Source organism: Lepidochelys kempii, chromosome 5 (genome assembly GCF_965140285.1).
Source record: "Lepidochelys kempii isolate rLepKem1 chromosome 5, rLepKem1.hap1, whole genome shotgun sequence".
Lineage (NCBI taxonomy): Eukaryota > Metazoa > Chordata > Testudines > Cheloniidae > Lepidochelys > Lepidochelys kempii.
In genome coordinates, this window is record NC_136384.1 from 103,568,472 (window position 1) to 103,581,450 (window position 12,979).

General features: G+C 43.4%; 1 protein-coding gene and 1 pseudogene across 15 annotated transcripts in view; one reads left to right on the forward strand and one right to left on the reverse strand.

Annotated features, from left to right (window-relative positions):
* Nucleotides 1-12,979, forward strand: part of JAK2 (Janus kinase 2) — a 164,176-nt gene that overhangs the window by 92,340 nt on the left and 58,857 nt on the right. For all 15 annotated transcript variants that reach the window (XM_078852895.1, XM_078852891.1, XM_078852893.1 and 12 more), the window contains one exon: nt 10,061-10,218. In XM_078852895.1, coding sequence (XP_078709021.1) covers nt 10,061-10,218 — 158 coding nt within the window. The remainder of the gene's footprint in view (nt 1-10,060; nt 10,219-12,979) is intronic.
* On the reverse strand, nt 12,437-12,918 carry LOC140911711 (large ribosomal subunit protein uL14 pseudogene; annotated as a pseudogene).

Here is a 12,979-nt window from a genome sequence, read left to right on the forward strand (position 1 = left end):
CTATGTTGCAGTAAACATTACTCAGATGTTAATTAGGCAAAAGGTAAAAACTGAAGATTTTAACAGTGATCAATATATCAGTACATAGAGATGCTAATGTATTTGAAGCACCACATCATAGACTGAAATTGAAACCAGGATATTTAAAACTAAGTGACGTCAACTTTGTCTGCAGTTCGTTCTCCAACTTCGTTGTGCCTAGCTAAATAATTATTAAACTTGTGTAATTTTAGTTAACCTAGACCTTAATCCTGCAATTCATTGTGCATGGGCACAGCAGTCTGTCCACGCCCGTGTGCACACACAACTGCAGGACTGGGATTTGAGATTAGCCTGAAGGGAAAAAGATATACAGAACTATATATATCCATCCTGACAAAGGGTACAAAGCTAATAGTATAGCTGTTATTATTTAAAGTATTGTGTGAGGCATAGGTTTGAAAAGTGTTAGCCTGACAATGTAAACAAGTCACTTACAACATATTGTAAAGCGAATTTGTGTGTGAACTAAAAAGCCACAATTGTTTGTCTTTTTAATCCTAGCATTGTATTAGCAACACCGTTTCCTGTATGAGATAACCTTTTGGTGTAGTGGTTTCTTTCTTGATCCCCATTACTGATCTGTGTAGCATCAGATTTCCTGTTTCAGGCATTTTCCTGTGTGATCAAAGATCTACAACTTGTTGGCACATAAGACAGATGTACTGCTAAAATGGTTCTTCCTTCCTGGGGAAAGTAAATCCAAAACCTGCAAAAGCATTTGAATGAGAATTAATTCATTTTCTGTTTTTAATGCTGCCTTTAAAATGATACTGTTTTTCAGAATTATATTAGATTTTGATATAATTTACTCTTCAGTAGTCACATAGAATCTACACTTGTAGATAATTAAGCTGTGTTTTTAGTAGCTAGCCAATGGAAACAAATGGTTTTTAACGTAGTCTTTTCCTGTAATGTGCATGCGTGAGAAATATTTGTTCTTTAATACAGCACTTTCACTTTTCGATTATTAAAGAACATTATTTTCATTACGTCTTTCATTGCTGTTTTTCAGCTTCAGTAATGAACATGTTCAACTTTTCTTTTAAGGTAGTACAATCCCTTTTTCTTATAAAATGTGGTTGGTCTAGGACAGCCCTATAATGTAGTTACGATTCATCTGAAATGGGAGGAAAATGAAGGAATAGGCTATAGGTCGGAGCACATTGACACAAAATAAGGAAAGAAGTATTTTCAATATGAGATGCCCAAATTTCCTCCTGCTGTCTTTCTAAGATCTACCAGGAAGAACTGTTAATTTTCACATCTTCGGTTTCACCTTGTTGAGAGAACTCCTCTCCCAAAATGGTCCTATCTTTACGGGATTTATTTACCAGAAATTGTCCTAACAAACCTGTGAAGCTCTCTCAAAAAAGAGGAATCTTGGGAAAGGCAGAGCATAGAGGGTGCATGAAAGATATGGGAATTAAAAACTTGTTGTAGTTTGAAGTTATTTATATTGATTTGAATTAAACAAAACATATGTGGTGGTTGGTTTTTCCCTCCCTTCCCACCTCCCTCCCCCATCATGACCTTTAAAAAAATTACAGAGGTTGCTCATATGTACATACTAAGCGGTTTGTCCTTTCGTCTTTCTATCAGGGATGTTCTGTAATAAATGTTGTTATTCCCTTTTTATACTGATAATTTTATTTAGCAACAAAAGGCTTTAAGTCCACATTGCATTCTGTTTCACCCACTCATTGTGCAGCATCTATAGCCCTCATTTTCATAAATACAGCAGTTGCATCATATTAGTGCAGCCTAGAAGTATGTGTGAGTTTCTGTTCAGCACAAATGCTTTATTAAAGGGCATCTCTTAAGAAAAGGTGAAAAACCCAGAATTTGTCAAGTTTTAGGCATTTAATATTAGAGCTGGTGTAATCCGATCCCAAGCAAGTAAGTCTGTAGACAATCTTCTTGACATAGATTAAGGCCTTGTCTACACTATGGGGGGAGATTGATTTAAGTTATGTAACTTCAGCTATGTGAATAATGTAGCTGAAGTTGACGTACTTAGATCTAATTACCGCGGGGTCCACACTATGCTGGAGATGTTCTCCCGTCGACTCCCCTTGCAATTCTTGTTCAGGTAGAGTACAGGAGTCGACAGGAAAGTGATTGGTGGTTGGTTTAGTGGGTCAGAGAACTGCTAAATCGACGGCTGATGCATTGATCGCTGTGCGTCAAACCCCCAGTCAGTGTAGACAAGCCCTAAGTACAAGCTTTTCTTGTGTTAAATAAAGTTTAAGAAATCACGACCAGAGTATTTTAAAATATTTATTGTACAGCAGTTTTACTGAGAATGATGTTATGTAAAGTTACACAGTGTAGTGTATTAAACAACCTTTCTTACAGCTGCATTATGTTTCACTATATGACTCCTCAAAAAACCCTTGAGATCTCAACTACTGGTGTATAGCTCAGGTTATTCAAATAAACTACTTGAGAAAATAACAGAAAATACACTCGCTGGTCATATAGCCAATGGAGAGTCTGTTTTCTCTGAGTTGAACTGAGTTGCTGGTATTGGAAACCAGACTGGGGAGGAACATACCTTGAGGTTTGAATCACCACTGCGCTATTCCAGTTTTATACCAATGCAACTCCATTGAAACCAATGGAGTTATTCTGGCATAAAATTGGACTGTGACAAACTCAGACCTGACAGCTATGGGAGGGTGGTTGAAGGCAGGTATATCAGCCTGTTAAAGCCCTCTTTCCTGTGAGCTGAAAAGAGGTTACGTCAGGTTAATTAGGGACACCTGAGCCCAGTTAAGGGCTGCTGTGACCTTTAGAACCTCTTCTGGTGAGAGAGCTGGGAGTAGGGACAAGATACAAGCTGCAGAAGGGTTGGAGGATAGGTTTCTTCTAGGAGGAGAGCTGTTCTCCTTCTCACTGGGGAAATACCGAGTTTACTACTACTGCTTGGGGAAGGGCTGACAGTCAGGAGCCAGTATAATAAGTGTCAGTGCTCTGGTGGGAGCAAGGAAATGTTTTTTTGTGTGTGTTTTGGGGGGGGTTGTTAAGAAAACCACTTGAGACAACCCTGAGGCCTACCTTGTGAAAACTGTGAATAAACCATTGTTAAGAATTATAAACTGTGGAGAAGGACTGATTTACTCTAGGCCTCTGCTCCCCACCAGAGGGATAGAATCATAGAGTATCAGGGTTGGAAGGGACCTCATGAGATCATCTAGTCCAACCCCCTGCTCAAAGCAGGACCAATCCCCAACTAAATCATCCCAGCCAGGGCTTTATCAAGCCTGACCTTAAAAACCTCAAAGGAAGGAGATTCCACCACCTCCCTGGGTAACCCATTCCAGTGCTTCACCACCCTCCTAGTGAAAAAGTTTTCCCTAATATCCAACCAAAACCTCCCCCACTGCAACTTAAGACCCTTACTCCTTGTTCTGTCATCTGCTACCACTGAGAACAGTCTAGACCCATCCTCTTTGGAACCCCCTTTCAGGTAGTTGAAAACAGCTATCAAATCCCCCCTCATTCTTCTCTTCTGCAGACTAAACAATCCCAGTTCCCTCAGCCTCTCCTCATAAGTCATGTGTTCCAGTCCCCTAATCATTTTTGTTGCCCTCCACTGGACGCTTTCCAATTTTTCCACATCCTTCTTGTAGTGTGGGGCCCAAAACTGGACACAGTACTCCAGATGAGGTCTCACCAATGTCGAATAGATGGGAACGATCACGTCCCTCGATCTGCTGGCAATGCCCCTACTTATACAGCCCAAAATGCCATTAGCTTTCTTGGCAAGAAGGACACCCTGTTGACTCATATCCAGCTTCTCATCCACTGTAACCTCCAGGTCCTTTTCGGCAGAACTGCTGCCTAGCCATTCGGTCCCTAGTCCGTAGCAGTGCATGGGATTCTTCTGTCCTAAGTGCAGGACTCTGCACTTGTCCTTGTTGAACCTCATCAGATTTCTTTTGGCACAATCCTTTAATTTGTCTAGGTCCCTCTGTATCCTATCCCTACCCTCCAGTGTATCTACTGCTCCCCCCAGTTTAGTGTCATCTGCAAACTTGCTGAGGGAGCAGTCCACGCCATAACTGCTGAGGCTGATGTGACGATAAAGGTGTGTTGCCACATATGGTTTTAGGGGTGGGATCACATACAGCGGACTCTCCTGGAGGCAAGATGAATCATTCCTGAGATTGGATGACGTGGTGAGGATGCTGGTGCAGGCCACTGCACCACAACAGGAGGCTACCAGAGTACAGATGGCTGCTCAGCAGGAATCGATACAAATAGAACAAGAGACTAACCAACTGCTGATGAATCAGGTGATACAAGACCAAGGCACCCTACGGGAAGCAGACAGACAACTGAAGGCCCTGACTACTCTAGGAGGTGGCCAGGATGGAGCTCTATCTTAAAGGCTAGTGGTTACCTACAAAAGATGATGACAAAGAGAGACGTTGAGGTTTATCTTCTCACGTTTGAAAGAACAGACCTATGTGAGGCCTTGCCCCAAGACCAGTGGGACGGTATCCTTGCTCCCTTCCTGAGTGGAAAGGCTCAGAAGGCCTGCCATGATATGGCAACGGAAATTGTCAAAGACTGTGCCCCATTGAAAACTGAGATTCTGGCAGGATCCAGAGTGACTACAGCTATAAAGCCCCAAGGATTCCACAAGTGGAGGTTCCAGGATAACAAAGCGCCAAGATCACAACTGTTCAGCTTGATCCATCTGACACAGAAGTGGCTGCATCCTGAGATCAACAGTATGGAAAAGATCATAGAACTCCTGGTTTTGGACAGATTCCTGAAAGGATTACTGCCTGTGAAGGTGGGTTGACCAAAATGACCCTTCCGACAACAACGATTTGGTTGCCTTCATAGAGAGACACTTAATGGCCAGAGAGCTTTCTAGGACTGCCAGAGAAGAGATGTACCAGACCCAAAGGCCAGCCCCAGTCCCAAAGGCCTGTACCTCTGCTAGTTTGGGGTATGACTACATGGGGAAGGAGGGACGCTGAAGTGCGGCCTGAGACTGGGAAGGGTCTTGGGGAACTGGGGAGAGAAGGCCATGGGGTAAGGCCTAATATCCCATAGAATAGGGAGATATCAAGGGCTGTGTATAAATGTTATGCCTGTGGGGGAGCTAGAACATAGAGCAGCTCAATGTCCTAACAGTGAGGAGCCCATGCAGTGCCACTTGGGGGAACAGCGAGAGACTGTGCTTAATCAATCCTACAGGAATGGCTTTAACTCCACATAGGTATGTGGCCGTTCAGGTTGAATGGTGCAGAGACCATTGCTTTAATAGACTCTGGAAGTGAAGTCACACGGGTCTCTGGGAAACTGGTGGGGTAAAACGAACTGTCTGAAATGCAGGGGAATAACCTGCATGCATGGGAAAGTTAATTATGAAATGGCCATTCCTGTACAAATAGAGGTTCGGGGAAGCACAACGAGGCTGGTGGCAGCTGTAATCTCTAAACTTCCATACCCTGTGCTCATAAGACAAGATTTCCCAGGGTTCGGAAATCTACTCCCAGTGAAAGGATTGGGGGAAAGTAATAACTCCATGTCTGATATCATGACTCCAGTAAATAGCCCACCTCCCATCTTCTGTGAATTAGCCCCGGACTTGTTTTCAAAGTCCCAGAAGACTACGCGAGAAAGATGGGCAGACTGAAGACTGGGGACCAAGATGTTGGCCCAGAATCAGAAGGTGGTGCTTCTGGTAAACAGTCTAATCCAACAGGCAGGGAGACAACTCAGTTACTGAACCTGAGGTTGAGGCCGGTTCCACAGAGACCAGCCCTCAGGGTAAAACTGAATTTGGACATTTCAGATGCTTGATCTCCTATATCAGAATAATAGAAAAGTAGTAGTCTAGGTCAATGGGGTATGAGCAGAGGGGAAAACCAAAGGTCCAGGGCCTTACTTTGTGATTAAAAAAAGGACCTATTGTACAGAATACTATAACTACAGGAGCAAGAACTGAAACAGTTCCTAGTACTCCAAGGACACAGAAAGGCATTATTCGACATAGCCCATTGTCATTTGTTCGGGGAACATTTGGCAATGAATGAAACACTAGATAGAATCCTTTGAAGGTTCTTTTGGCCAAGAATCTATATGGAGGTTTGACGCTATTATGCTTCCTGCCCTGAATGCCAATTGCACAGCCCCAAACCTCAATTAAAGGCCCCTTCAGTGCCCCTACCAGTTATCTAAGTCCCGTTTAAAAGTACAGTGATGGCCCTGATAGACCTGCTGGAGAAATCAGCCCAAGGTCATCATTGTGCTGGACTTTGCTGCCTGGTATCCAGAAGCCATACCCCTGGGAAGCACAGTGTCCAAGATGATAGCTAATCCAAATATCCTCTCAGATAGGAGTACTCAAGGAGATTCTGACAGATAAAGGGACTCCTTTCATGGCAGAGTTGATGAAGGACTTGTGTGCGCTGCTTTACATGCTTCAGGTACTGCTTCCTACAAACCTTAGTCGACTACCACAAACGAATGGCCTGGTCAAATGCTTCAACAGAACACTGAAGAGCATGATACGGAAAATAGTGAGTTGAGATTGGAAAAATTGGGATACCTTGCTACCCTACTGGAAACTTGTTATAATGGAGGTTCCTCAACCTTCCATAGGGATTTCCCCCCTTCAAGTTGCCAAGTCGTTGCCACCCACGGCATATTGGATATTGCCAAGGAGCACTGGGAGGAACAGCCTCACTAAGAAACGAGCATCATTGAACATGTGACGCACATGTGGGACAGAATAACCCAACTCACCCCAGTAGTGTGAGAACATATAGAAAAAGCACAAGCGGCCCAGCAAGCCTGTTATAATCGACAAGCAAACATTCTGAAATTCCAGGCTTGGGATTGGGTAGCGGTGATGGGACCTCAGCAGAAAACAAGCCCTTGGTCAGATGGCAGAGGCCATATGCACGGGTTGATTGCAGAGGTTAATTATAAGATTTGACAACCCAATCTCTGAAAGTAGGAACAGATCTACCACATTAACCTGTTAGAGCCCTAGCAAGACAGAGGCCATTAATGTGATGGAGTGAAACCATAATGTATTCCCAGAGAAGCCAGGCAAAACCATGGAAGCTCATCGTCCTAGATGCAGAAATAAATGATAAAGTTAAACCATACCGGATCCTTGAGGCTAAAAGGAAAGAGATCAATACAGAAATGAAGGGGATGCTGGAGTTGGGAATCACTGAGCGTCCCATAGTCAATGGTCTAGCCTAACTGTTCCGGTTCCTAAACCAGATGGTACCAGTGGTTCTTCAGTGACTTTTGAAAATTAAATGACATGTCCCAGTTCAATGCCTACCCCATACCTCAGATAGATCAGCTAATTGACCAGGTGGGAAAAGCAAGATTCTTGTCTACCCTTGACCTGACCAAAAGGTATGGGCAAATCCCTCTGGCAGAGGTGGCCAAGGAGAAGAGGCCACCTTTTCTATGCCACAGGGCTTATAGCAGTACATTGTCCTCCATTTTGGATTACAAGGGGCTCCAGTAACCTTCCAGTGACTTACTGATAGCTATTATGACCACGTGCCAGGTATGCAGCTACTTACTTGGATGATGTGATCATACACAGCCAAGACTGGGGGATGCACTTAGAAAAAGTAGACACAGTACTGGATACTCTGAGGAAAGTGGGTCTCACTGCTAACCCCTCCAAATGTGCAATAGGGCTAATGGAAGCCAAATATCTCTGGTACATCATGAGGAGAGGTGTAGTGAAACCCCAGTTGAACAAGTTAGAGGCAATACAAAGTGGGCTTTGGGTGATCAAGAAGAAACAGGGCAGAGCATTTCTGGGGATAGTTGGGCATTACAGACAATTCATTCCCCACTTCACCAGCGGGGCATACTCTTTAACAGATTTCATAAAGGCCAGCAGTCCAGAGGTGGTAAAATGGACCAGTGCAGCCAAAGAAGCTTCTGTGGATCTGAGAACAGCCCTCTGCAGCAGTCCAGTGCTAGTAGCCCCAGACTTCCAGAAGGAGTTTGTACTACAAACAGATGCCTCCAAAGTAGGGTTAGGAGCCATAGTTTCTCTCATGGTTGCAGAGGAAGACCACCCAGTTTTGTCTCAATAGAAGACTTCTCCCTAGAGAACAGAAGTATACCCTAGTGGAGAAGGAATGCCTCATGGTAAAATGGGCCGTGGAAACCCTCCCGTATTATCTGCTTGGATGGAGGTTTTACGCATGTTACAGGCCATGCTCCCCTGAAATGAATGCACCAGAACAAAGAAAAATTGCAAGACTAACAAGATAGTTTCTGTCACTACAACCCTTCTGCTTCAAAGTGCAGCATAGGGCAGGAATCAGGCATGCAGCCCAACCCCATAGTGTTGAGCTGGGGGGCATATGTGACAAAGTCAGACCTGACCACTCTCAGAGGGTGGTCCTTTTCCATAAAAAAGCATCATCAAAAAGAACCTGCGCCAGTTTTGTATTAAAAGGCCTATAGAAGTCTCTTAGAATCGCCTTTGTCGTTGGTAACATGGGTCCCAGATTTTGGTCTTTAGGATGTCTAGTGTTTGATGCAGGACTTTTTGTAAGTAGAGCTTCTTGTTTCTCACTTATAGGCCCTAAATCCAGAAACTGGAACACAATATGCACGGTGTATTTAACATTGTATGTATGATCCTCTAAGCGGAGAACTAGTATCTGACCCTTGTTGAAAACGGTCAGCCAGTCCAGGAGATACACAACATAAACGCCAACCTGTAGCCTCACAGGCATGGCAGGTTGAAGGCAGGTATATCAGCCTTAGAATGGTTAAAGTCCTCTTTCCTAGGAGCTGAAAAGGGGTTACTTTAGGTTAAGGGCTGTCAATGACCTTTAAAAACCTCTTCTGGGGAGTGAGAGGGGAGGGAGGATCAAGGAACAATACACAAACTGCAGAAGGGTTGGAGGCAGCAGAGAGAAAAAGTTTCTCCAAGGGGGAGAGCTGTTTTCTTCTCTATAGGGGAAATATTGAGTTTACTATTTTTGGAGATGTGCAGGTGACTAGGAGCTAGCACAATAAGCATCACTGCTCCGGTGGAAGCAAGGAAGAGCGAGAGTGAGTTTGTGGTGGTTTTGCTTAAGAGAACCACTGAGGCATATACCTTGTGAGAATTGTAAATAAACTACTGTTAAGAATTATCAACATCTGAGAGAAGGACTGATTTACTCCTGCCTTCGCCCCTCACCCACATGCCACAGGGAGAACCACTGAGGCTGATGTGGCAGTAGATATGCATTGGCACATAATGTGGTGAATCAGGCCCATGGCATCCAGCTCACACATACAAATTGTTTTAAAAACAGATACATCCAAATGTAGGACTTACTGCAGGAATGTTGTCCTTTCAGTTGATGTATGCGTTGCTAGTGATGAGAACACTGTTAAGAATAATACATGCCTCAGACAGTTGGTATTAAAAAGTAATACTATAAATCATAAGTAACTAGTATTGTGGTAGACAAACAAGCAGAAAGTTATAGTAGTAGGCCTTTCAAGATCAGGGGGCCTGCAAATTATGGAAAGAAAAGATTGGAATAAACCTTTTGTTCATCTCATTTTCCTCTTACTAAAAAACAAAAACAAAACCCCAACACAATCTGGTGGCTCAAAATGCAGAAATAAAGAATGCAGCTGAATACATAATGGTGCCCTGGTACTCTTTAGTAGATGGTGATTTTTTTTTATCCTTTTTGCTAGATTAGTTATGCCCTGGTTTGGGGAATGCACCCCATCTCCATAGAGCCCAAATACTCAGAATGAATTTCACCCATTTTTGAGCACATACCCAGTTATTCTGATGGAAGTCAATTACTCATGTAAGTGCTTATCAATATGAATAAGGGTTCCACTATCAGGGCCTGTCTATACTGTGTGTGTGTGTGTGTGTGAATGAGAGATGTATTTTTTTATATATACTGTTACCATACCTATCTGAGGATTGTGGTGTTTATTATAAATTAACCTCATTCTCTCGCTCTTTTTTTCTTTCCAACTTTTACAGGAGGCTGAATTTCATTCATTAAGAGAAGCTCTCTCTTTTGTGTCATTAATTGATGGATATTATAGATTAACTGCAGACGCTCACCATTACCTCTGTAAAGAAGTAGCACCACCAACAGTGCTTGAAAATATCCAGAGCAACTGCCATGGACCAATTTCGTAAGTAGTGCTCTTATATTATGACAAGGCACTTTTATCGAGTCTTGAAAGATGAGCTTCAACGAGGGTGAAACATAAGCATACTTACTGGAATGTATATTTATAGAAAAAATAGGTTTTTGGTGGGTGGTTTTTTTCAAATTTTCCTTTGGCAAAACATGTGGGGGGGGTGGTTTCCCTTTGACTCTTGCTGCTGGGGGAATTCTGCGCCACTGTGCAATGCAGATTTTTGCAGAAATTAATGTTTTTTGTGCAAAATTCCCCTTCCCCTGGCCCCCCCCCACCCCAAAAATGGCTGCAGTGTTGCTGGCCGCTACTTGGGGCAACTGGATCCAGCAGTGCCAAGCTCACACATAGAAGACACTGTGGGAGGGAGGGGAGAGGGTGTATTGGCTGCAGGGGGCCCCGTGGCTGGACTTGGGGGGAGAGGTTGTGGGTGGCTGGTCCCCTGGCTGGGCTCTGGGGAGGGGATGCAGCAAAACAGGAACTCGGTTGTCATAGGGATTTCTTTTAACCCTCTACTCCTGGGGGAATTTTTGGGTGTGTCTCTATTGTTATAGACATACTTGCTGACAGGTATTTTGAAATAAATTACCAAAATAAATGAAACAGGCATGTTTATGTAGTGTTATTTTGACAAATAAAATTTTCCGAATTTTGCAGATATTTAAAATACTGCGTGTAGAATTTTTAATTTTTTGACACAGAATTCCCCCAGGAGTAGACTTTGTAAGGGAAGGTACACTCCTTTTCTAATGAGGGGCGTCAAGTTTTGTAACACTGTTTCACTATATACTACCCCTCTATCTGCATATGAAACTCCTGTTGAGATTATTGGGAAAACCTGCAGAGTGAGAGTAGAATGATACCTTTTGTGATATGTTTCATGTTTGAAATTTTCTTTGTAAATTATAAGAATGAATACAGATGAACTTAAAGTATATTTCTTCCACTCAGAGTTCATTTTTTCCTCCAACCCAGTCATGCAACAGACATAATGCTGAATTTAGGACCTTGTAGTCATTACCATGGCAACAGTGTATGATGTCATAAACGGAGGCTCTCATAATGTTTTTACTAAAAGATCTAACAGAACTAGAATCTAAGTTGCAAGGGGAAAAAGGCAAATTCAGATACCCGTGTCTTCAATCATTGTGAGGGGAACACAGAAAATTGCTAGCTAATAAATTTAACAAATTGCTTTTTGTACAGCTGTCGTCTCTTAGTTCAGTTTCTCCAGTTCTTTAGAGAAACAGTTTGGTACCTTTATTGATTGTAACATTTCATACAGTACTGTTATTGTTTGAGCTCAGGATATGGGCAACCAGAATGTAAGTAAGCAGAATGTACTGCATTTAATTTTTTTCCCCATAGTTTAAACAAGAGAACCAATGTACTTGGTATACATATTTAAATCATAAAAAATTAGTCTGCCACCTAGTAAATCAGGCATATTTCTGTAAATTTGTCATTAACATGAGGGGAAGAGAGGGAGTGATCTACATCTTCCAAAAGACATGAGTGAAACCTGTCCTAATAAATTAAGCTCCTTCTGTTTACTTTTTGGGCATGGGGAGGGAAACTTGCAAATTTAAACAATAGAATCAGACGTTAAAGTTAGCTTTAGGACTGCATTGAATTATGTGCTAGGCTTAGACCTTCTCAAGCAATGCCATTCATAACTAAGGCTAATATTTTGTAACTGACAGGTCACGGAATAAAGAAAAATTCACGGAAGCCCGTGACCTATCCATGATGGCTACTAAAAATATGCGTGACAAAATGGGGAGCTGGAAGGCCCCCTCTTGGAGCTGTGGAGTCGCCCCACCCCACGTGGCTCCGAGCTCCAGAGCACCCCCCTGGCCCGCAGCAGCTGGGAGCTCCCAGGGGCCTTGCTGCCCACAGCGGCCAGGAGCTGTGGGGCACCCCTGCCACCTGCTGTGGCTGGGAGCTCGGGGCCCCCACGGTTCTCAGCCGCCACAGGCACAAGTCACGGAGGTCTCTGGAAGTCACGGAATCTGTGACCTCTATGACAAAATCTTAGCCTTAGTCATAATCTCTCGAACAAGACATGGACAGTTAGATAATCCATAGCAAAGATGCTATATGGTTACTTTATTTCCTAGGAAAAATCAGTTTCCAGTGGTGGATGATTCAGTACTTTTTTTTTGAACCAGTTTTTCTTTCTCCTATGAGCAGCTTGCCCTTTTTTTTTTTTTTTTTTTTGTGCAACCACTTTTATGTTATGTTTACAACGAGGATGGCGCAGGTTTATGCGATGCTGCCAGCATTGGAGGCTATCCTGGGCCACAGATCTGCGCATTCCTTAGCCACGGGGCCTGTGATTGCTGAGCCTTTCATTTCCCCTTTGTTATTTACTATCACTCCCGCGTTGTCCTCAAAATAGAGGAACACCCCATCTTTTCTCCGGTATGATTTCCACTGCCGAATTACCACTGCTGGGTGCACCTTCTTCCTGAGCTCAGGCTTGCCCTTCTTGACAGAAGCCATGACCATGTCGCCTACACCAGCAGCTGGCAGCCTGTTCAGGCGCCCCTTAATCCCCTTCACAGAGATAATGCACAGGTTCTTGGCACCTGTGTTGTCTGCACAGTTAATCACAGCTCCCACGGGAAGACCGAGGGAAATACGGAATTTCGCACCAGACGAACCACCACGTCCTCGCTTGGACATCTTGTGGTTGATAGGCATGTGTCCTTACCTGCATATAATGCTGTTGCTAACAGAACAAAACCCTGGT